General features: G+C 39.4%; 2 protein-coding genes across 5 annotated transcripts in view; both read left to right on the top strand.

Annotated features, from left to right (window-relative positions):
* Positions 1 to 9,838: 9,838 nt before the first annotated feature.
* On the top strand, positions 9,839 to 14,120 carry osr2 (odd-skipped related transciption factor 2). Of its 2 annotated transcripts, none has more exons than XM_082550695.1 (4): positions 9,839 to 10,114; positions 12,167 to 12,850; positions 13,201 to 13,300; positions 13,599 to 14,120. In XM_082550695.1, the coding sequence occupies exons 2-4, from the start codon at positions 12,204 to 12,206 to the stop codon at positions 13,779 to 13,781; spliced, it is 930 nt and encodes a 309-aa protein (XP_082406821.1). In that variant the 5' UTR covers positions 9,839 to 10,114; positions 12,167 to 12,203; the 3' UTR covers positions 13,782 to 14,120. The 2 variants fall into 2 exon arrangements, with proteins under 2 accessions (XP_082406821.1, XP_082406822.1); XM_082550696.1 differs by having other exon boundaries at positions 9,841 to 10,114; positions 13,681 to 14,120.
* A 3,868-nt stretch (positions 14,121 to 17,988) lies between these two features.
* The window catches only part of vps13b (vacuolar protein sorting 13 homolog B), a 297,078-nt gene continuing 291,377 nt past the window's right edge, over positions 17,989 to 23,689 (top strand). For 2 of the 3 annotated variants that reach the window (XM_082550699.1, XM_082550697.1), the window contains exons 1-3: positions 17,989 to 18,109; positions 19,058 to 19,216; positions 20,363 to 20,506. In XM_082550699.1, coding sequence (XP_082406825.1) covers positions 19,070 to 19,216; positions 20,363 to 20,506 — 291 coding nt within the window. In that variant the 5' untranslated portion in view covers positions 17,989 to 18,109; positions 19,058 to 19,069. Of the gene's footprint in view, positions 18,110 to 18,136; positions 18,281 to 19,057; positions 19,217 to 20,362; positions 20,507 to 23,689 lie in introns of those variants that run through there. The other variant, XM_082550698.1, reaches the window with a different exon arrangement.

The following is a 23,689-nucleotide window of genomic DNA, read 5'->3' on the forward strand; positions in this document are numbered from 1 at the left end:
GTAGCCTCCATAGATTACAGAAAAGAGTGGTACCATGCTTACCATACCATGTTTTTAACCAGCAATGGCTACATCCAGTAAAGCTCAACATCTGGATTTGGAGATTTGCCTCTAGGGACATGGGGGAGAGAAAGTCCAATATTAAGTCTTGTTTCGCTCTTTGGTTTTGTTCTTCTGTATAAGATTCAGAGAGCTTCTTTGTCTGCTGCAGTGTCTGTTGATAAGCAGGTAGTATACAGCAAAAAGAGGGGAAAAAGCTGCAGATGCCATAGACCCAAGGTGAACCGCACAGGTCAGTGCTATATACATAAAAATTGAATTGAACTTAAGGTGCAAATACATTATAAACTTGGACGGCTCAAAAGTGTTTTCATATCTCAGCTGCATGTATTGTTACAATAGAGTAAAATTTTGTGCAACCTCCCTTTCAGTTTGCTTCAAACTGACCTGCACAGGTTACCTTGTACTACCAAATCTACTGTGCCAAATTCTATAAAAAATCTGTTGCCTTTATGGAATAATTTAGAATTACCAAGTGCAACATTACCAGAGGGGCAGCAATCAATTCCCATGTTTAAACCAGTAATGCATCCACCATAAGCGTTAACAAAGATTTATAAATCTAAAAAGTCAGAGTAATTGTGGATATGGACCTTTTATGGTATTTTTAACAGCTCCCAGTGCTGTGGAACCAGGCTCTGGATCCCCTAGAGCCTCTAACAGCAAGCCCTCCGTGAACATCCCGGGGACTGCATTCCCTTTTCCTTTTTCTGCTGGTAGTGCTACACCACATGTGAAATCAATACCACATCATTTATAGCCATTTCTCACTTGTGCCATCAAATCTGAAACTTATTGCCAAAAGTATTACTATTTTTAATACTCTCTCTTCAAAGATAAAACTCACTTTATGAAAAGCAAGAGGGAAAAAAAGAAAAAGATAAGAAACCATAGCTCCAAGGAACAAAATGACAGAATATTTAAAGGGTGTCAAAAAGTGCACTTTCGAATGTATCAATGCCTATTAATGCCGTTCCTGTTTCATTCTTAGTAGTAAATGAATTCTTGAGAAGCGTTTCAATTTCATGCCTAAACGGCAAGGGCGTGTGATGAGAGCGTCCAGAGCGTTAAGCTGGATATTCAGGGTCCTCCACCAGCTCTAGGCCCTCTCGTAGGTGTTTAATAATAAAGCCTCGGTTCATCCAGCTGAGCAATTTGACTGAGATTATGTTCTTCACAGACCAACCCCAGGGCCCTTTAACTTTCATAAAACATAATCCTGGAACACACTTACACCATCCATCATACTGACACCCCGTGCGTATGCAAAGACACATTTTTTTGTTTTACAGTGACAGGTGAAATTCAAGGCTTTTAGCAAATATTAAATCTGTGAAAACATACAGACAGTTTTCTTCACCTGTCTCATTCAGGACGGTGCAGCAACAAGCATGGCACGGCTGAGCATTTGCTAAAGTCTGAATGCGAACCTCCACTTATGTGAGAAATCTGTGATTTTTGAGCAGTTTTAACGTGAGCTCACACCTCTCTCTGCAAGCCCCTCAACGTCCAATTACAACATTCAAACGCCGGCGACAAGAACCTGTTTCCATCCAAAAGAGTAAGAGGGGAATGTAGTTCTCTTTCCTCTGTGGTATTGGGAGCATTTTACCAGAACCTGGGCACCGCTCAAAAGTCTATGTAAGGACACAGTTGCTGGTTTTTCTGCGCATTTCCACTCCCATCAGACACAGCAGCACACAACACTCACTCGATCTTGCCACAGGAGGACTTTTTCCATCAACTTCAAACAAATACTCAAGTTGTGACTCGACTTCCCCCTGGTTTTATGACAAAGCACCAGTGTTGGTATAAAACAGGTCATTGGGACCTCCCCAGGACTAGTTTGGTGGAGTCGTGCAACCTGCCAATATCCACAGCCGCCCAGGAGCCCCCCTCCCAACCCCCCACACCCCCACCTGACCAATAACTCCACTCTCACCCATATGTCGTAAACAGCTTAAAACCCTATTAAAAGCACAAATACATTTCAGAAACTAAGTGGACATTTATAAAACAATATTTCCTGTCTGTGAGTTGACTGCATGACTGTGGTGACTGTGTGACTGTATGGATGCAGAAGCTTATAATGTATTCCTAGTGGTGGTCAAACTTTTCCCTGGCTACAAGTTGTGAACATGCATCCTATAAATGCATCAGTAAAAGACGGTGATTTACTGGGCTGGAAGGGAAGTGATTACGAGTGACTGATGAGAGAGCAAAAGCAACCTCCCTAAAGACTGCACCTGTGTATATTAACATTTACTTAGCGTGTGTGTACGTGTGCGAGTTCGTACGAGTGTGCGCCGACGTAATAATGCCTGAGAGCGTTTTTGTGTGCTTGTGCGTATGCGTGTGTGGGTCCTCACGCTAAATGCAACCATACAGGCATCCGAGCTATTAATGCAAACCACAGAGGAGCAGAAATCCATCAATAACACAAGAGTCCATTCAAAAAAAAAAAAAGATGTTATTTTAGTTCAAAGAGTAGGCGGGAAATCACAGGGGGAGAAGCAACAAGGCTGGACTCCAGCCAGAAAGGATATTTTTAGTCAAAGAAAAACAATTCCCCTTTTCTGTCTTTTATGATAGTAATGTCTTGGTGAGTCCCTGGCAGAAAAATGATAACACGCTGAAGAAATATTGCTCCTTGTGGGTACATTTAATTAGATAGTCTTATGCTCATATGAAAATCTGAGAGAAGTGCCTCTGTCCCAAAGGTACTTCACAGCCAAAGGTCCTTTTTGTAACAGTGTCAAGATCTGCTCTCATTCTTTTCTTTTTCTTTTTTTTTTTTTAAGTGGAAAGCCATTTCCTGACTCTCTTTGTAATGCACATAAGTCTGGCACATCACAAAGGGAGAGAAAGGCAAGGGAATAAAGAAATTATATGAAATCACACAGGATGAATGTTATTGTTGTTGCTGTTGATGTGGGAAAATGACTTGGTCTATTGCATTATTCATTCCTCTTCCAACAACTTCACAGAGATTTTTTCGAGGAGGCTTGATTTCACCAAAATCACGACTAGTAGTCTTGATCAACAGTTTTTTAAATCCATTCCTCCGTTTCTCCATTCCTCAGTTCGGCCCTTTTCACTGGCCCATTTCTCCATCTGCTTCTTCAAACATCTGCAGCCCCTTCCATTCTGCAATTCCTCCATTCCTTCATCTTCCTATCCATCAAACCTCTCTTTTCTTTGTCCACCCAAGCTCTGTTAAATCTCCCCGTGCTTTAATCACTCAATCTTTGCTCCATTTCCATCTTTCCATCTCACCGCAGGTAAAGGACTGACTGAGCGGTCGCTGGGACCTTTTAAAAATGTCACTTCTGACAGACTGGATGAGACACTGCACCGCTGTGTTGATTTATCCTTCCAGCGTGCTGCAGTAACTTTGTTAACGTCTCTCATCAGCCTATTAACAACACTTGAGCACGGCCAGGAAACAGGTGCTGGGAGAGTTTTACTGTCCATCACCTCACCAGCAGGAGCTGATCAGCAGAGAAGGAGTGCAGGCATAGTTACATCAGAGGAGCCAGTGCTTTGAGCCCACAAAGACACAACTTCAATAAAAAGCAGTAGAATGTGCGTTGCTTGTTTTAGTGGAAATCAGCGTGTGAGAGAAACCGTGACAGAAAGGAGACTGAAAGCAAAGTTAGAAGTTGCATAAAGTTGTGTGAATGGCTGTGTTTGTGGGCTGTTTGCTGAGATTTTGCTCTTTTCAAAGAGAAGCGCACATTTCCTTTGTGTTTCATTAAGCTTTAACCGTCGTCGCCAATATGAACTTTTGTTCCATTAAATACATTTTTGATTTGTGGCAGATTTTGACCAAGAAAGGCCTGAAAGATGAGGTGCCAATCAGTCCCTGTTCAGTCAGAGAAGTGGTAAAGCAGCAATGATGCAATGGTTGAAGGGCAACAAGGCATAACAAGCTTTTCTTTTTTGCTTTTTTTTTAAAGCACCACAGCCCTTACACCAGCAGAGCAGCTGAATCCAGAAATCCCCACCCGGCAACAAAAAGGTCATGGCTTTCACAGCTCAGCCATGAAGAGCTTCAGAACGTTCTATGAGAAAATACCATTTTCATGACGAGAGTGTACAACAATGCAAAAATGCAGTGACCTTGCAGCGGGGAGAATATGCTCGAGACAGTTTGATATGACCCTCTCTGCCTATATTGTAGTGGTGGAGGAAGCGGAGCCCAGAGCCTGCAGGGTAATGTTCACCTAAACCAGCTCTCCTGCTGGCTTTTTACACACATATACCAACACAGCTGTGATGAGGTGGGGAGTGGTGTGGCTTGCACAAATCATCATTTTTGTCTTAGTTTCCTTAATTTCAGTCTCCAGTTTTTCCATGTTTCTGTGGAAATCTTTCCATTCCAGCATTTTGTAACACTCCTCCTGCCCTTCTATCATTTAATCCTTAGGCTGTCAGTTAGTGCTTCAATTTTTCTGCTTCTAGACAGGTACCAAAGAGATACAGGCATTATAATTTGCTCACAGTCAGTTAAAAGTCTCAGTTAAGTGTTAAATGGACCTTTAATGAATACTGACAAATATAAAGACTGACATAGTGCTGTTTTTTAAGCTTCCGGGCTATCAGTCAAACCTGTTGAGTTGACAAAGATCAGATGATCTATCAGACATTTTTGAGGCACATTTATGATCATATACAGATCCCTCTCCTCCTCACTTCCCTGCTTGCCATCACAGCAGACAACAAATAACTGAAAATGTCATCTTCATGGCAGAGAGCTCCACAGAAGCACCCGGCCAAGCGGAGGAGCAGACAAGCCGAGGAAGCTATTTGCTGACAAATGGGATTTGGTGTTGGGCTTGAGCAGCTTTAACTGGTGGGTTTTATTGGTTGATGGAGCACAATATCATGGCGGTTTTCTTCTCTATGCCTCTCTGGTAGCGTGGATAACATTGCAGGGAGTAAAGGCATTTGGTCACGCAAAGGTGCTGTTAAACAGATGGCAGGAGACCAGTGAAGAGAGTGGCACTGGACAGCAGATGGAGAAAACATCACGCGGAGACCAGAAGAATGCAACACATATATATCTGAGACTCTGCCAGCATATGATCCTCCTCTAGTTTTTAACAAGTATAATGTTTTCAGTGAGGTTTCAGACTGTGCCCTAAATGAAAAAAAAGGAAAGAAAAAAAAATACTTAGATACTTAGATAATTATTTTTTCATGGCCAGTGGTGATTTCATAAATGACATTTAAGCCCCCAGTTCTAAAAGTGACAGTCATGCACTCGTCACTGAATCATACGGCCTATGATGATAGATCATAAAATGTTTCAGTATTTTGAGGTTAATCCAACAGGGGGCAATCTTGTACAATAAAGCAGGAGCAAAAGCTTTCTGCTGTCACAGCTGCACTACAATATGCGTTGCAGTGTGCAGGATGTTTTTCTCCTTGGATTCTCCAACCAGTCTGGGACAGTATTTTCTTTTTTTTTTTAGCTGCTACTTATTTTTTATTTTCATTTGATAAACATGGGTTTTTAATCACCATTCTCTGTATATCCTGTCAGATTTAAACTAACTTTCTGAACTTGGTCTCACATAATAGCTTCCAGTGATATTAGTTAACTGGAAACTTCAAAAGACAGTTAAAATTAGTATCTTGTGTCTAAAAAGTCACAATAGCTCAGATGGATAGCTTGTTCTAACAAGTCCACACTAACTGTATTTACCTTTGTTGAGTGGATAATTTTCTTAAATGTCATGAAAAAGACCTGTTTTAAATTTCAGAAATTCAGAAGAAGGTTTATAAAGCATGGCAGCCACTACAGAGGGAAGTGTTAAAACAAAAGAAAAGAAAGAGAAAAGGCCAAGCCCATGCTGTAAAAGACAACACCAAACACTAATAACAGCATACCAATGTTCTTGTAAAACAGATATGTCTTTGTACCTATGAATTATATACTTAATAGTTTGTGTATCTTTTAGTTTTATTTCTAGAAGAAAATATATTTACAATACACTGTACCAACTTCATTACACGCTGACATAAAACAGAAAGTCTTAGTAAAATTCCATTTCGTTCTCAAATAACAACAATCAAGAACCCATGAGGTAAGAGATGCATAACCCCCCGTTTTTCTAGAAATGTACAATTTCAGGTAAAAGGGTGTGATGTGGAGGAAAATGTGACTTTGGGGGGTCTTTGAATCAAAAACACCCCATACTCAGAGCTGCTGCTGGGACAGGATGAGTGCGAGTGTAGGTGGGGATGTGGGGGGTTTGAAACCACAGCAGGCAGGTAACAGTGACAGGTTTACCTCCCCCTGCTCTTATACTATGGACCTGACATCCTGTCTGCCAATATACACAGAGACACATCAACACGGAGAGACAAACAGGCCCAGTCAGCCTCCAGAACAGGCCAACAGCTCCACGTTTTCAGTCAAGGGCTCCACATGTGGGTACGGCAGAGGTAAGACGCAGCATGTGAATGTGAGGCGACGCTATTTGACAGGATATTAAAGGTCAAATACAGACATGTTGAAACTATTTTGTGTTATCTCAAGAGCTCGCTCACATCTCCAGAGCTGGGACAGTGAATCTCTAAAATAAGAGCTGTATGGCAGGAGTGGGCCATGACAGCATTTTAGTCACTCTGTTATAGAGGATAGGCATAAAAAGGTTTAACACCATTTCTATAAAATAAAGGGGAAAAAACTACATTTATCTTAAAAGTGATGTACATGACTGGCACGCCACAATTATTGTAAGCAAATAGTTTGGTTGGAAATATATTGCAAAACCCAAAAATGTCACACATGGCGTCAATAGCATTTGTATGTATTTATCTTCTACATTTCTAGATACATTCCTGTGCACACTTGTGTTTGACAAGTCCAAAACTCCTTTCTGTATCCAAACCTGTTCCTTTAAATTTGGGAGAGCTTCATGGTTCCTGTTAGTCCTCTCTGCTGTCACTCAGTGTTACTGGAAGAGGAGTGTCGGCCATTACAGGCTTGGCAGCTGCACTGAGCTGCAACACTGATACTCTGTGGGAGTCTATCACAGAGAATGATGGCGGCTGCAGGGGACTTAGGGCAGGGCCAAAGGGCAAGACACTAACTTTCTGGCTCTGACATTACCCGAACTATAAAGACTACAGTAATCCTATAGCATAGATTAGTGCAACTGTAAAATCCAAACTGTAAAATAGAGGCCAAAATGTCCTGTCATGCGAGATAAAATTCCGACGCAGTAAACTTAATATTTATACTTAGGACATATTAGTATAGCGGTGAAATCATAGGATAATCAAAAAGAATTGAAAACATTGAGCTACATTATGTTCACCTCCGGAACTGAATTAATATTCGTGTTAGTTTTGGATATTATTGATTTGAAGTAGTTATGTGTAGCATTTTTTTAATACCACAAAAAAACAAATCCGTCTCATACATGAAGCAGTAAATTTTGCCGATAATAAGACGACTGTCTCACTGAAGAGTTTAACTTTTAACCTCACAAAAAAACTCCCACAGGAAGTCGGTATTCTCCTAGCAGAATTTTTGTGTGTATATTTCACGAGATTTTAATGAATTCAGACTGTTTAAATTATACTGGCAAATTCCAATTTTATTAATAGTGAATGTATATCTCTTACACAAGCACAAGATATACTTGAAAAAAAAGTACTATTTATTTTAATCGGATTTTTTTTTTCAAGAACCAAAAAAAAAAAGCATAATTTTCATTTTTCCAATTTTCCAGGGTGAACTGGATACGTTGAGAAAATGCCATTATTTGTAATGTTAAAATGCATGGTTCTGTGTGTATTCTATTCTGTCTGTAGCTGTTGGGGTTTTTGACAGTGAAGATAGGAGGCTGGGGTGATATGAAACCGAACGAAAAACCACAAGCATGTTGTGTGCAGACGATGTTCTGCAGCTCTAAGAAAACGAAAATTAGGCTACATGAGCTCGTGGATAGACTTAACGTCTTAGACAAGCACTTTACTTGTTATCTCTACTATAACAGAATAAAATCTCTCGTTCTGTTTTTCTGTCTTATGTGGTTATTAAAGGCGCACATTAATAGATCTAAAAGAATGCACTGCACAAATGAAATTATTTTCCCTCTTGTGGGTTTAAAGTCTGCCTTTCTTTTGATATAAACATATATATACAGAAAAAGAGAATTTATTCCGATCTGTGCACTTCAAGAATATCAGTTCGTTTTAAATTACGAGCTCATCCTGTGCACACCGGGTCCATTCACAGTGAAGCGCTTCTCTGCGATGTGAACAGAAAATGTAAAGTTGTTCTGTGAGACAGTGTTCTGTCAGAGCCGCGAATGCTTGAGAAAAGAGGGGAGTTTGCTGTTGTAGCTATGCTACAATAGGCGGCGCTGCAGACCTGCATTCTGCAAAGTGTCTACAGCAAAGGAGGACCGCAACCAACTCCAAACCTCTGTCAGTCCTGCTGCACACCAACACCTCATATGTATCAGGCATATAGGAGAAAAATAACACTTCGAGAGATCGCAGAAATATATGTATATATAGAGATAGATAGATTGAGTACCTTTGATGGATTTGGGCATCTCATTAGAAAAAAAAGTATGTCAGGATGACTTTATGATTTTATTTAAAAACAAACTCAATCACAGTTTTATTAAGACGCCTCTCGATTTAAAAAATAAATTTTAAACTTTTTTTTATTTTATATATGAACTTCTTCAAGTACAATCTGCTCATGTGCCTGAAGTCACGTCTCTTTCTATGCAGCACAAAAGGCGTACACTCTTTAGCTTCTGGTTGAGGCTGTCAAAAAAAAGTCTTCATTACTTTGCATCATAATCTGCGGCCAGAAACCAACCTCAATGTAATTAAAGGCCAGTGTGATTAATCTCATATAGTCTGTCACTGCACATAAATTCAATTAAAAAAAAACCGTCTGAATAATAATAATGATGCAAGAATGAGACTAAATTAAAACAACCAGCTCTGCTTAATGCTTATCTGAACACACACATGCACAGTTTTCCCTTCATTTTATCGTATGCCATTTGTTAAGTATAGCTAGATGTTTATTTGTTGTGCTGGATGGGGGGACACCTGGGCTGATCAGCGTTGAAATGGGCATATAAAGGTTTTTAAAAAGGCAGGCAACAATTCCTGTGGTGTTTTTGCAACAGTGTAATAACCGTAATAAGCACCCTTGTACAGGTGTTTTAACGCAAGTTACCAAAAAATAAGAAAAACAAATCAGCTGTCTTGAGAATGCGAATTCTTTCTCTTTATTTTATCTCCTCTTTTTCTATCAAAAACCTTTCTCATTTTTTAACATTATTATTATTATTATTATTATTATTATTATTATTATTATTATTATTACCACAGTGAATTAAACCATTTAATGTTGTGGTTCTTGCATATGCCCTCCATTTCGCAAATGGGATCTATGGTTTCAAAAAGAAGGAGGAAAAAAAATCTTGTAAGCTCCTCAAGTATCCAAAAGCACGTTTTCAAAATCGTGGAACTGTGAGGTGGGGGGAAACGTTCAGGGTTTCCTCCCGTGCTTCCAAACATGCCTCCAAAAGAAGCTATCAGCCTTGGCTGGATGGTATATGAGAGGTGTCAGAGGAGGCAGGTCGAACTGAGCACGCTCCTCTACTATGGTCTGGAGCCTTAGTTGCTATCCAAACACAAATAAACAGAGGGGAACATTGGAGTTAATGATAGAGGAGGGGGGTGGAGGCGTGTCGGGGGGCGGGCTGAGCGCTCGAGTCCTGGAGCACTAAAAAGTGAAGAACCGCACACTTCCAGCCCCAGCTCCGGACGGGACTCACACGCTGCTGCTGTCTCTCCTCCAAACTTTGCCTCTTTCCACATTTTTTCACAACTTGTCACATCTCTGCAAAAGTCCGAGACATCAGACTTGGCTGCATGGCTACATGAAAGTTTCATGGACTTGGATCTTGGAAAACTTTTAGCGACGCTTTATTGGAGCTCGTCGCCTCTATAGTTACTGTGGATTACTGACATACCGCAGGACCTTTGGCAGCTATTTATTGGGGTAAGATTCTGTTTGGCAGGGTAGGATTTATGTCTGAGGAAGGAGAACCAAACCAACATATTAGAAGTTGTTATCTTAAAAAAAAGAAAAGAAAAAGTTTAGTGTCTAGGCTTTAAAGCAAAGACTCAAAGACTCTTAGAAAGTGATCAGCTTTTAATGACCAAACATTTCTTTTTTTTTTTAAAGTGTTCTAGAGAGGAGTGTTGTTTCGTCATATTACTAACTAACTTGAGGTCACAGTTCACTCACGCTTTGACATTGCTGGCCTCCGTCCACGGCGCGCAGCATTACTAAAACAAACAGTGATCTTCGCGTTTGTAAAGACTTGTCACGACTGATAGAAATGTAAAGCCTTCTGCCAAAAATAAACACATGAAAAGCTTTAAAAAATGAACCTTACAAGGACTCGAAGAACAAGACCGGACACTTGGCTGCTCCCGAAGTGTAAGCGCAGTCCAAAGGTGAGAACAAGAACAAGCTGAACGAACTCCCTGGGCAAAGAACAGCAAGTGCCTTCGCGGTGTTTCACGCTGCACCTGTGCGAAATTATATTTAACCCCTCACCATCGGTGAGAGGGAAAGCGAGGCAGAAAGAGCTGAAGGCAACGACCTGACCGAAACAAGCGACCGGTAGCTACCCTGACTACCGTGTGCGCAAGACTCACAGTCTGCAAGTGTGGATAATGGCTTAATCTCCGAGGCAGTTTCAGGACAGGCTGACTTCTGACATATTGTGTTAAAATATGATTTGGCTTGATCTGTCACAAAAGAAAAAGTGTAGATACCTAAATGATGTATTTTACTATCTAAACACAGCTCGCTTTTCTTCTTTTTCTTGATCATATCTAAAGGTCAGCACAACTGGCCTATTGCCAGTCCCGCGTTCACCATCTGGAGCCTTGAACTTCTACGGTGGATCTTCTTTTTTCTGTGTGGGAAAACATAACTTGTCATCCCCACAAACTCAGACACAAGCCAATTTTTATACTGTCAGCTCACCTCATTTGTCCTAAACAGCGGAGGGAGCTCGCTTCTGCTTTTGTTTAAGGGAAACATTATTCTTTTGAAATGTAGGTTAAATGCACAGGGGTCATTTGCTGCCATGTTGCCTTGCCCAGGGGAAGGGGGGGGGGAAAACTTCATATGGAAAAAATAAATAAATAGATAAATATTACATTAAAAACCTTAAAAGGAAAAAAGTGCCTATAAAATTAACTCTTCCAAAATAAAAATGAAAAGCACATGCATTTCCATCAGAGACAGACAGCGTGTATGTTTTGCTCCTTCAATTAATAGTATATTTCATCTCTTCTGTCTAAATTTCAGACTTGTACAAATCCGGGCTGCTTACGTTTGTTTTGTTTGGTTTTTTTATTGCGAAATACTAACTGCAACTTTAAAACACACACCAAGCTGTGCTTTCTAATTACCTCGTGTGAGATTTAGTGCTTCATTCAGAGTGATCTGAAATTGCAATTTGCTGTGTTAATCGATGCCACATGAGTTGTTTTACACCCACTTGATTTAATTATACTTTCGGTGACTGATTTGTTTCCTAAATTTTGATTTGAAGCGCATCTCCGTGTCGGGTGGGGGAGGAGGGGGGGGGGCGACTGTGTTTTTACATTTCCTCAGTGGTTTCGCTTATGCAAAACAGAGGTTTAGATATTATAAGCAGGCCGGGACAGGCTAATATAGGGCAATCCTTCTGCGCGTTAACCTGAGCGTTTTATTCATCAGCTTCCTCGCGTTGAACCAGGTGCAAAAAATAAACTAAGCTAATTCATTATATATATGCCTAAATTAGGTTTAAAGGGGAGAGGGGGTGGCTGGGTATATTCACCTTTGCGAAAAACATATTTATATCAGTTTAATACAATAATGAAAAGTTACAATTTCAAAAAATAAAATCTTTTTAAACAGGTGGATTTAAGTAGTCTACCATAACCGGTAACTGAGACGTCACATTTTCTCTGTTCTTCTTTCCACACAATAACCAGTTCTTGGGATTAACACACAACGCTTATTGTTCGGTGTGTTCTGCATTCTCAGGGTTATCACCGCGTCTTCTGCAGAGGTCTGAGCCGAGATGGGGAGCAAAGCCCTGCACGCTCCGATCCCCCTGCACCCAGCCCTGCAGCTCACAAACTACTCCTTCCTGCAGGCCGTCAACACTTTCCCCGCTGACCAGCTGCAGGGACTGTACGGCCTCAGCGCCGTGCAAACCATGCACATGAACCACTGGACTCTTGGCTACCCACACATGCAGGGACTGAGGTCGACGATCACGGCAGCCGCCCAGGGTCTGGTCGACCCACGGATTCCCTTCCCAGCTTTGCCCTTCACCGCCGCGGCGCAGTTATTCCATCCAAAGCAAGCCACCGTCGCGCACGGCATCCCCTCGCTGCAAAAGGACAGGCCGAGATTTGACTTCGCGAACCTGGCCCTCGCTGCCACGCAGGAGGACCCACCGAAAGCTGCGGACCTGGCAAAGCTGGCATCGGGACTAGGGGGAACCATCTCCGAGCTGAGCAAGCTGTCCCCGGACAGAAAACCCACCAGGGGCAGGCTACCATCCAAGACTAAAAAGGAATTTATTTGTAAGTTCTGCGGCAGGCATTTTACCAAGTCCTACAACCTCTTAATCCACGAGAGGACCCACACAGATGAGAGGCCCTATACTTGTGACATTTGCCACAAGGCTTTCAGAAGACAAGACCATCTCAGAGACCACAGGTAAGACGGATTTATGGGATATTATGCGCACTGGGTTAGGACGAGGGGGTCAGCAATTTCCAGCAGCAATGATGATTTGTGATTTTAAGTCTCAGATATCTCGATTTAAGTTAATAGCCTCTCCAGAACCGGCCATTAAAATTATATTCCTTAATTTGTGCTATAAAATGCAAGCAGGCCTGTTCCCTAAAACTTCTCCACGAGGGCGCTAAAGCACTTTTCAGCATTAAGTTGGACATTCATAACTTGCACAGTGGAGATTTTCGGCTCTGTGACTGTGGGCTCTGTAACATTTACAAGTAACTTCGTGCATGAGCGGACATTGATTAAGTGTCATTTCTGTTTTACAGATACATCCACTCCAAGGAAAAACCGTTCAAATGTCAAGAATGTGGGAAGGGATTCTGTCAGTCTCGAACTCTAGCCGTCCATAAAACCTTACACATGCAGGTAAGCTCAGAATCTTAACGCGACCTTTAACGTGTGATACTCTCTGATCATAATTCACCTGTCTACTGCATGCATGGGGGTGGAAAAAGAAAGCCTCACAAAACCTATCACTAAATTTAAAAAAAAATGTGAGTCAGAGATCCACAGAAAATAATACAATAAAAATAAAAAATAATATGCAAACAAGTAAATTAGATCTGACACGACAGTGGATTTATCAGATTATTGAAAGATTGAACTGATAGACCTTCTATCCAATTAAAGGCAATAATCCTTTGCTTGCTTTAAATCTAAACAGGAATCTCCACACAAATGCCCCACATGCGGAAGAACCTTTAATCAAAGAAGTAACCTGAAAACTCACCTTCTCACCCATACAGACATCAAGCCCTACAGCTGTGGCCGCTGCGGAAAGGTGTTTCGGCGCAACTGTGACTTGCGACGGCACAGTTTGACGCACAGCCCACATCAGGACTACTAGCCTGGAGAAACAAAAATAACAATGGACAAAACGCAGAAAGACAAATCAGCGACATTTTTCTTTTGGATCAAGGACAATCTCCAAGTGAGGACATGTTTACTTCAGCACGTTTTAGAGTGGGATTTGGTTGCACCTCAAGCGGAACAACAGCGGAGCCAGTGCCATGTCCAACTTTCACACCACCTGTAAATATCAAATGTACATAATGTTGTTGCTCATGTTGTTGTTGTTGTGTTTTTAATGTTCTTTTTCTGACCTTGAAATGGTAAAGTTGTCAAAAAACAGTCATAAATTTAAAGTATGTTAAATTGTATTTTAGAAATAAATATTTCCATGATACATTTGGATTTCCCCCCGTTTTTATTTCTCATTTTCACTGCCACGAAACAGAGGACACAGTGTTACAGCCCAAAAAGCAATATTTAGGTGAAATCTTTTACCATGGTCATCAAGTTAATAGTCTGTATGTTTACAGCCGGCGGGCAGTGAGAGCTTATGTGGCGGACGTGTTGGGCTTTTTAGCAGGGAGTTAGCAGGAAACACCACATGACAGAAAGCCCCGAGGACGTCTTTAGCTCCTGGAAAAGAGCATAACTTCATAAGCACAATCCTGTGTGCCATCGCGGGTGATAATTGATCATAAAGTTTACAATGATTTTTCTTCGAATAAAAGTTACGACCATGTAACGGTCAGTCATTACGCACTGTCTGCCAACCACCTCTCAGTGTCTGTACGTCTCAGAATTATTAGCCTCTATTATTATCTTAGGCTACATGTCCTCTACAGAGGCTGATCAGTATTATATTAGCCGCATTAGCGGCCATATCACATGTCTTTATCTAGATCACCTCTGACATCATAAGTGACCTGCAAAACGGCAGAAGGAACCATCAGCGCTAAGAAGGCATTTTCACGCAGCCGTGTGTCTGCGTCTGTCCTCAGATGGTGGTTCAGAAATGTTTTTAAGAACCTGCTGTGTTACCGAGCCATATTCGAAATGTAAAACACCTGTACCACTCAGCTGCTGACGTCTAATGGGCCTGACGTGAGTCTCCTAGTTTAATTTTTGGACCTATATGCGCCATAGACTAATTTTATGAATTAAAAAATATATATACAAAGATTATTTCTCAGGTCCTTATGATTCAATTCAATTTTATTTATATAGCGCCAAATCACAACAAAAGTCGGCTCAAGGCGCTTCATAGATACAGAGGCAAATAGCCACAAATAGCCTCAAGCAAAAATGGAGAGCGTTTTGTAAGAACTCATTTACACTGTGGTTTAAATTTTGCGTAGATACACAGAAAAACCCACCAAGATCTGGATTTCATCCAACTAAACTTTGACCGACCACTGATTAACCACCAAGCCTGCTGCCTGTGACCGGACGAGCTCGTCTATAATGTGTTGGGTGTTTTTTTTTTTGTTTTTTTTTTTATCATTTGGTGAAGTCAAAGCGAGATTCTCTCCTCTGACTCTCTCCTCATCTCTGTGTCTCTCGGTGTTATCTGGCCTTCGGGCCCTTTGTGTCCCCGTTTCAAGAGCCAGCGGTGGCTACTGACTGCTCGCCTGAAACTTGATTTTCACCTTACGGTGCAATTAATTGCACGAAAAAGTAGCATTTATTTGTAATGGGCTCGAAAATAGGGTCTGGAACAAGTGGTTACAATAACATCAGGAGATTTAAAAGTGCGTTCATTGCTGCTGAAAGGCCATTAACTAAGGCCCGTTTTATTGCGCACTGCGGGCTAGGATTTTCCTAATTATTTTCTAAAAGGAAAGACAACAAAGTGCGACGTCTCCAGCGAGCTCATAAAAAAAATTAAAAAAGAAGGAGGAAAGTATTTGAGCTGTTTGACAATCACATAAAAACATAATTCATTAGTAAAACATAAAAAAATTCAATCTGAAAACTATATAATATGAAAAAAACACACACAAAAAGGTCATGTAATAATAATAATGTTTGATATATATATATATATATATATATATATATATATATATATATATATATATATATATATATATATATATATATATATATACATACATATACACATATATATATGTTTAGAATATATTTGAACATAATTTGTTTGAATTTGTAATAAACGTTTATGAAACAAATTGTTATCCATTTTAATAAACAAGAAAAAAACAAATGAAAAAAGAAACATTTTGACGCCTCGACAACAGATGTAACATAATGCAGGAACCGACTAATAAGAATAAATGCAAAATATCTGTTACAATATGCAGTTTAATTTGAAAGTAAATTTCTGCCATTCTTGTCCTCCTCAGTGGAAATATACATTTTTATATGTGCTTGAACAAAGCCGTTTAGCCTTTCTAAAGAAGTATTTATTTAATACTGTTTAATTAATTGTTTAGTTAATCCATGTATTGCTGTAAGTATTTAGCAAAAAACCCTTTATTTTTAACCCGAAATAAATCTTTGATAGCCTCAACTGAAATGCTGTAGTGGAAAACCACTAATTTAGGCAGTTTACGTGGAACATATCATTCGTGGAGAATAACAACAGAAGATTCCTAATTTATCTCTGGCTTTAAAGACTTGGATTGTGGCACAGTACGCTGGTTTCCTTTGGATTCCAGATTCAACCTGCTGGTCTAAGAAGTGAGATAACTTGATATCAGATATTTTTCTGTATTAATTTAAAGCATCCTGGCCAGAAAGGACTTCAGAATAGTAACATTAACTGTGGGTGACCACTTGACTCTGACACACTTACGCATAGTTGGCAAAGCGTGGCCGGTCACAGGGCGATCGTCATCCTTGACCGACTTATGTGGACTGTATCCTCATGAAGCTTTACAGCAGACGAGAGCCGGTCCGGACTACAGGCCACTACAGGCCAGACCTCATATCTGCAGTGCTTCTGACCCTATGTGCGGCCTGCGGAAGACACTTTTTTAAAGGTTTCATCACGAAAAAAAAGACAGATGATGGTCTGATCTCAAAGATAGGTGATTAAATAAATAAATCAAACAAACAAACATGCAAACATGAAGACGTGAAATATACTGACGGCAGGGTGAAGTTGGATTTTTGTTGTTTATTAAGCTATAAAACTGCTATAATTTGCATTTTTTCCTTGTATGTTATGACTGCTGTTCACTTTAAATATGACAAGATTGCTTACTTAACCACTGGAGCAACATAACTCAACATTACGACTAAAAAAAATTATAAAAGAAATATTTTATCTGTCAACGAACTCCTTGGACGCACAAATTAGCAAGATCATTTCTCAGCAAAGGTGTTCAAGTGACAGTGCGATAAAGGTTGGGTCTAACCCGTTCTTTTATGCAATTCATACAGTTGTCCGTTGACATTATTACGTTTCATGTCTGAAAAATAACCAGTGACCCTAAAAAAACCGAGATCCGTGAAAGACAGAAATGGTTTACATTTTAGAATATTTTCGTTGCCCTCAGTATATTCTTCTTCATTTTAAATTCCAGTATGTAAGATATTTATCATGTCACAGTGTGTCTGCGTTGGTAAATTTCACCTAACCTCCAGATATAGGCCTGTGTTACTCTGGCAGTTGAGATATATTTAGAGTTGAGATAAATGATGAGATGCTTAAAATCCGCACAGTTTCCCTGTGTGAAATGCAAACCTAATTTTCTTATCGTCTCCACTATTCACTTTCATTGACTTCTGCAATGACAGGTCCCAGAAGGTTGAAATTGAAACTCTTATGGACTAAGATGGTAAATAAGAACATTTTGTTACATTATAACAAAAAAAATAAAAATAATAGAAAATTATAATCAAGAATACACATTCACTATGCTGAGCACTGTGAGGTTCACGCGATCGCTCTTTCGGCAAAGGTGAGCTTCCGCTGCCATAAAAAGGGTAGGGGCGTGCTTAAGCGATGACGATTATTATGCGAAGAGATCCCTTCCTGTACTTGTTAGAGAGTCCGGATTTGTAGACACTCGTTCGTTTTAATAGGAACAAAGGTATTTGTTATATCAAAACCTGACGGTATGGAAACATCCGGAGTTGCTGTAACCGAAGAAGATAATGCCTGTTAACTGATCAAATCACAAATGAAATTTCTCTTGAGTTACTTATGTTTATACGTTGTGTATGTAAATCTACCTTCGAAACGCAAATTTCCCACTGAAAAACGCAACACCAAGCATACGGAAGCCGCGTTGGTGTTTACCGATGACGTTTCGACTCTTGCAGTTCGGCGTTATGGCTAACGTTAGATAACGGGATGAACATCTTTTATTAAACGTAGAATTAAACAAAAACCAACAGGATACAAGTGGGAGTCAGGTAAATAGAGTCTTTTCTCTATTTGACTTGTGGCTAGCCAGTTTAGCCAGCTGAAACGAAGTTATAGCGACTTCTTCTAATCACTTAGCCTAGCTTCTTTGCTTCGCTGCTGTTGTGTATCACTTAAATGACAGGAGGAAAGAGCTAGCCTCCCTGGCTAAGTGCTCCACAGTAAGTTAAATGTATTACTATAAGATACGACATAGCGTCGCTGTTGAAGTTATTTTTAGTTACATTGGAATTAATTTGCAAATGCAGTACATAATTGCTCCTGGGCTTCCCCGTTATGTGGAATGAAGGCACTTTAGCAAGGAAGCTAGACATTCCGGTGAATTTCATTTAAGGTTAAAATTTGCGTTGATGAGAAGTCAGCGTAATTAGAACTGTCTTTACATCTAATTAAGTTTATTAACCAAAACCTGTACAACCTTTCTATAAATTACACACAGTTGGATTAGTTATTGGATGCCAATATGGTATTTATGCCATTAGGAGTGCCAGTTCATTCTGACATCAGTTTGTTGAACTGTAACAAAAAACAGCTTGAGGTTTGTGTGAAACGGCCAGTACTTCCACAGTTTGCAAGTTGGATAAGAGGTTATAATGTTGTGTTTGGACCTGTCATAAAAAGAAATGTTCAAGCATAGCCAATATCTTAAATTATGGCTTTATACATATAATAAATATGATATTATTATATATATTTTTATGACATATTCCACTTAGCTAACATGCACACTACTTCTGCTTTAGCAATGACAATTATTAATTAGAGCTGTGCTTTTAGGCTATGACATCAAAATAACACTCTTAAGAAATACATATTCTTTGTAATTAGTTTAGAACGAGCACCATTAGTTTAGTGACCGAGATATATAATGGCAAAAGGATGTTAACACAGTCAAATGATATTACCATGTTTTTTTGTTTTGTTCATTGTGTACACAGAACAAGGACAAGATGTTGGAGTCTTATGTCACACCGCTCCTGATGAGCTATGTAAACAAGTACATCAAGAATCTGAAGCCATCTGACCTGCAGCTCTCTCTGTGGGGCGGTGATGTGGTGCTGAGCAAGCTGGACTTGAAGTTGGATGTACTGGAGCAGGTACTAAAAGTTAAATCTAGCTTTTGCTTTGAACCTTTCTTTATAAAACTGACGTGAGGTTAAAATGATGGGAATATTTAAAATATAAATGCCCACTTCCTACATATATATTCAGAATGTAGTTTTGTATTTTACTTACTATAAACAAATTGTAGAGTTTCGTTTATAAACCTTGGTTATGCAGGCACATACACCCTACAAAAAAGTTGCCATATTATGTCTGCAGCTATTCTCCATTGTATTGCCTTGACTAGAGTGAAAGAAAACGCTACAGTGCTGTTTAGTCAGGCACTAACAGCATCTTCTTGCTGTCATTTCAGAAGAATTTTACCAGATTTACTTTGATATTTTGCTCTGCAGTGTTATTTTGACAGTGTTCTCTTTTACTCATGTCATGTCTGGATTAGATCAATCTGCCACCAGTTAAAAGGATTTTCTTTTCTTTTGAGTGGGTTCTGACTGCTGCTGAAGAGCAGACCAAAACACTGCGTAACCCAAAGAGATTGTGATGAAAGTTCTTATTGGAAGCAGCTTCAAGCTATCCGACAGTGGGAATTGTGTTAGGATTGAGATTTGTCTGTAATGCTGTGTCAAAACTTTGGAAATTGTCCTACCTTTGCATTTATTTTATTCCATTTCATTTGGACAGTACCTCCTCTCAAATGTGCAATCTGAGATCATCTTAATATAATATTTGGTGAAACATTGTGGGGGTTATAAAGCAGACATACTGTAAATCCATGACAGCTTTTCCCTCAGAAAAATGTTTGGCTATTAATTTTTTGGCTCAGACTTGCACAGAAAGCATGTGAAGCCTGTGTGTAGGCAGTCTGGTTTCATGGGACTCATTCTCACACAGAGTAGTTCAAGATGCAGAACAGTGATTTGCCTGCCTCTGAAAATATCTGACTTATATTGTTAGAAGCGTGACCAGTATGTAATCTGTAGCTATTGTTTTTACTATCTACTCGTCTACAAATATTAGCTTCAAAGTGCTGTTTGAAAAATGGATGGATGAAGATTCAAAATGTTCTCGAAGCCTCTACCTCGTATTGGCACCTTTATCCATATTATTCTAGTGTTGTTTATTTCTAGCTGGTTGTTTTTTTTTTCCTTTCTTTCTTTTAACTCCTTTTATATCCACAGGAGTTGAAACTGCCTTTTACATTCATGAGTGGTCATATCCATGAGCTACGTATCCATGTACCTTGGACCAAGCTGGGCTCAGAGCCTGTAGTTATCACCATCAACACCATGGAGTGCATCCTGAAGCTAAGGGATGGTGCCCAGGTTAGTTTTTTTCTTTTCATTTTCTTTTTTTGGTATGAGAAAGATGTTATTCTTGATTCTATACACAGCCAAAACAGGGCTAGCCAGATCTTCCTGTTATTTATGTGAGAGTCCTCCTCATGCCAAAGTTAAGCTTTCCCATTCCCTTTCTCCATGTGTTTCCAAGAAATTTCGTAATGGCCTTTGTTTAAAAACATGCTGACATTTTTAGTGCAGCAGGCTTTACTCTGCTGTACAATTAAAGCCATCTTCTTTAATTCTGACTTTGTGTAAAATCGAATGTTAATTTGACACAGCTAAGCAGCAGTTGCGTTTTTCCTTTTCTTACTCATGTTTATTTACTCTAATGAAAAATGCATTGAAAAAAAAAAAGCAAACCAAGAAACCAGAAGCAAACAAACTGATGCCTCACTGACCCAAAATATGTTTGCTATTCAAAACAATGATGTAAAATGCTTTTGGGGAATAAATTGGCAACACTCTTTACTGTGTTGCCAGCTTGGGAGTGGTGCCATTGTGTGCCATTGCAATATAAACCAAGAAAATGATGAAATAATCCATGAATTTGGAGAAATAACCCATTGTTTGGTCGTGCTTGAGATTGTTAGGAAACAGCTTATTCATAGCAGGACAACTCAGCATATTCCTTTACTGAAAGTATGATAAGTATTACTAAAGATCCCAAAGCCCAGAGTGGGTCTCAAGCTCAATGTATGTGCAACCAGACTAAGCAGCCAGATCTTAATTTTGTTCACTGGTTAAATAAAGTAGAGGTGAGCTGGATTTCTGCTGGATTGTTAGCATCTTTGTGGAAACACATAAACATGTAACACAAAAGTGATTTAGTCATCGCTGTTTATATTGCTTCATAAAGTGAGTCAATAAGTAATGTAAGTTTTTTTTGTACGTCAATAAATTTTTATACATATATAAAACTTTTATTGGTTTTAGTTGAAACAACACACTTCACAATCTTGGGACTGCAGGTGTATTTTCATCCAAACTACCACAATTAGGGATGCACCGATGTGTGAGGCTTTGGGATAGTCGATGCCAGGAAAGCAAAGAAGTTATCGTTTTAAATAAGCGAATACATTTCTGCTGTTTATCACACTATTACACATTCAGTCATACAATTTAATAAAGTTTTGATGGGATACAACACATAGGAATCAGTAACTGCCATTGCTGAATATCAGCCTATCTGCTGGTATTTCAATGGCAGTAAGCAAGGCAAATATTGGCCAGTACAATCCAGATCAGTGCATCCCTAATTCCATCATAAAGTATCGACTAGTAATTGCTTCGAGGAATTTTGTTTCATGATTTTTCCCTGACACAAGCACAGCTATCTCACTCAGTATGATTTTTCTTAAAAAAGAGAGAGATGGTTCATTGACCACTGACCTGAAGAATTCAAGGAACTCAAAATTAAGAGGCAACTTTCTTTAACTTGACCAGTGCTATTTACTACTTGGCTGCCTCCATTTTTAGCATGTCCTGTTTTTGTTTTCAAACAATTTCTCGTGACACTTAGAAGACTTGGAATCACATTCAGAAAAAGCTGATAGTCTTTTGCATCTCTGTCAGATTGATTGCACAATAATAGCCTTTGTAACTGCTTGGTTTTGTCCTTGTAGTCAATATAATATAAAATCTGTAAGAAAGGAAGTGTGACTTGAAGCTCTGTCCTACATCATTGTGGATATAAATCTAAGGAGAATTATCTTAAGGGGAATATTTTTCTATTGCTTTGTTTGGTTTAGTTACAAATATTTAAATTTTTTAAAGAATGTTTTATGAGAGGTATTTTTGAAATTTATTTTTACAGCAAAGTCTGGCTCTAAATTTGCCACCCATGCAGCTTTAAAAATCGAAAGTGTAGCTCAGTGCGGCCCTTTATGGGAAGGTTGAAGTTTCAAGGCCAGATGTCCCAGAAGAAACACATTTCAAGGGAAGTCAATTACAGCTAATTATATAGACTGCGGCAAAAAGATTTGTAACACATGAGCTTGAGCTGCCTAGAACTAATGGTAAATATCATAGTATGCAGGTGGCTACTGCTCATGCGATCAGGTTTCTAGTTCAGTGGAAATTTAAACTTTGTCTTTATGCTTCGTACACAGCTTAAGGTCATGTACCAGTACCGGTACTGGTGTAATGCTTATGGTCTCAAAACAAGTATTTGTTACAGATGTTTTCTAAAAGCTTCCAGTGAAGAAAAGATTTTTGGGGAATTGCAAATGACATTTGGACAAATTATTCAGTGGTATGTACACCCAAGAGACATAATTTGGAGTAAAGCCAGACTTACAGCAGAAATCCTTCTAGTATGTGGAATTTAAATGAGCCACTGCAGTTTTCTCCTATACTGGCGGGAGGCAGGAGGCTGACTACTGTGTTCTTAAGCCAAGAAAATGAAGCCAGCTTCCTTTTCATGTTTTACATTTATATTGCTTAAAAATAATAATAGTAGTAGTAGTAGTTGTTGTTGTTGTTGTTATTATTGTACTTTCCTTTGTTTTATCTTTATTACAACTTAAACATCAGTAGACTGACAGCAACACTGGTCTCACAGAAATACGTGTTTAATCCTTTAGCAAATACTCTAGATCTCATGTTAATTCACATCTTAGACCTTGGCTAGGTTGTAGCAGGCTTGCAGGGACTTTGACATAGGCCATAACCATTCTCACTGAAACTCTTATGTAATTTGGGTGATGGTCCACAGGATTTTTGAAAAGAAATGAATAAAGTAGATCTGTGTATGGAAATTATAATATTTTAACTGTAGTCCAGTAGAGACAGAAACATTATGGTGGGCCTCATGCGGCCAAAGTGTGGAAATGATAAATGATATCATTAATATGGTTTGTTTTCATAATTACTGTTAAAGCCTGAGTCCCGGCCTGTAAAAACATCCGCACATCTTTTGAAGTTCATTAAGGCCGGTGTAATTTGACCGGAATTATTTGGACCTTTTTAATGTTCGTGTTTCCCCTTGAGAGGAACTGGGTAATATTAGGGATGTTCAGATTGCTCAATAGGACCCATCTGCAAAGCACTAAGAGCAGCTCACAATTATAGTTTCCAGCAAATGTGGAAATTTTGGCGTTTAGCAGCAGTTGGAGATTACAGCTCCTGCTGACAGTGTAATTGCTTAAAATAAGCTGTAATGAGGAC

This window comes from Aulonocara stuartgranti (assembly GCF_965226115.1).
Source record: "Aulonocara stuartgranti genome assembly, chromosome: 11".
Taxonomy (NCBI): domain Eukaryota; kingdom Metazoa; phylum Chordata; class Actinopteri; order Cichliformes; family Cichlidae; genus Aulonocara; species Aulonocara stuartgranti.

Coding starts and splice junctions, on each gene's coding strand:
- osr2 (XM_082550695.1), top strand. CDS start 12,204: ATGGGGAGCAAAGCCCTGCACGCTCCGATCCCCCTGCACCCAGCCCTG. Junction 12,851..13,200: donor GACCATCTCAGAGACCACAG/GTAAGACGGATT, acceptor TCTGTTTTACAG/ATACATCCACTCCAAGGAAA. Junction 13,301..13,598: donor ATAAAACCTTACACATGCAG/GTAAGCTCAGAA, acceptor AAATCTAAACAG/GAATCTCCACACAAATGCCC.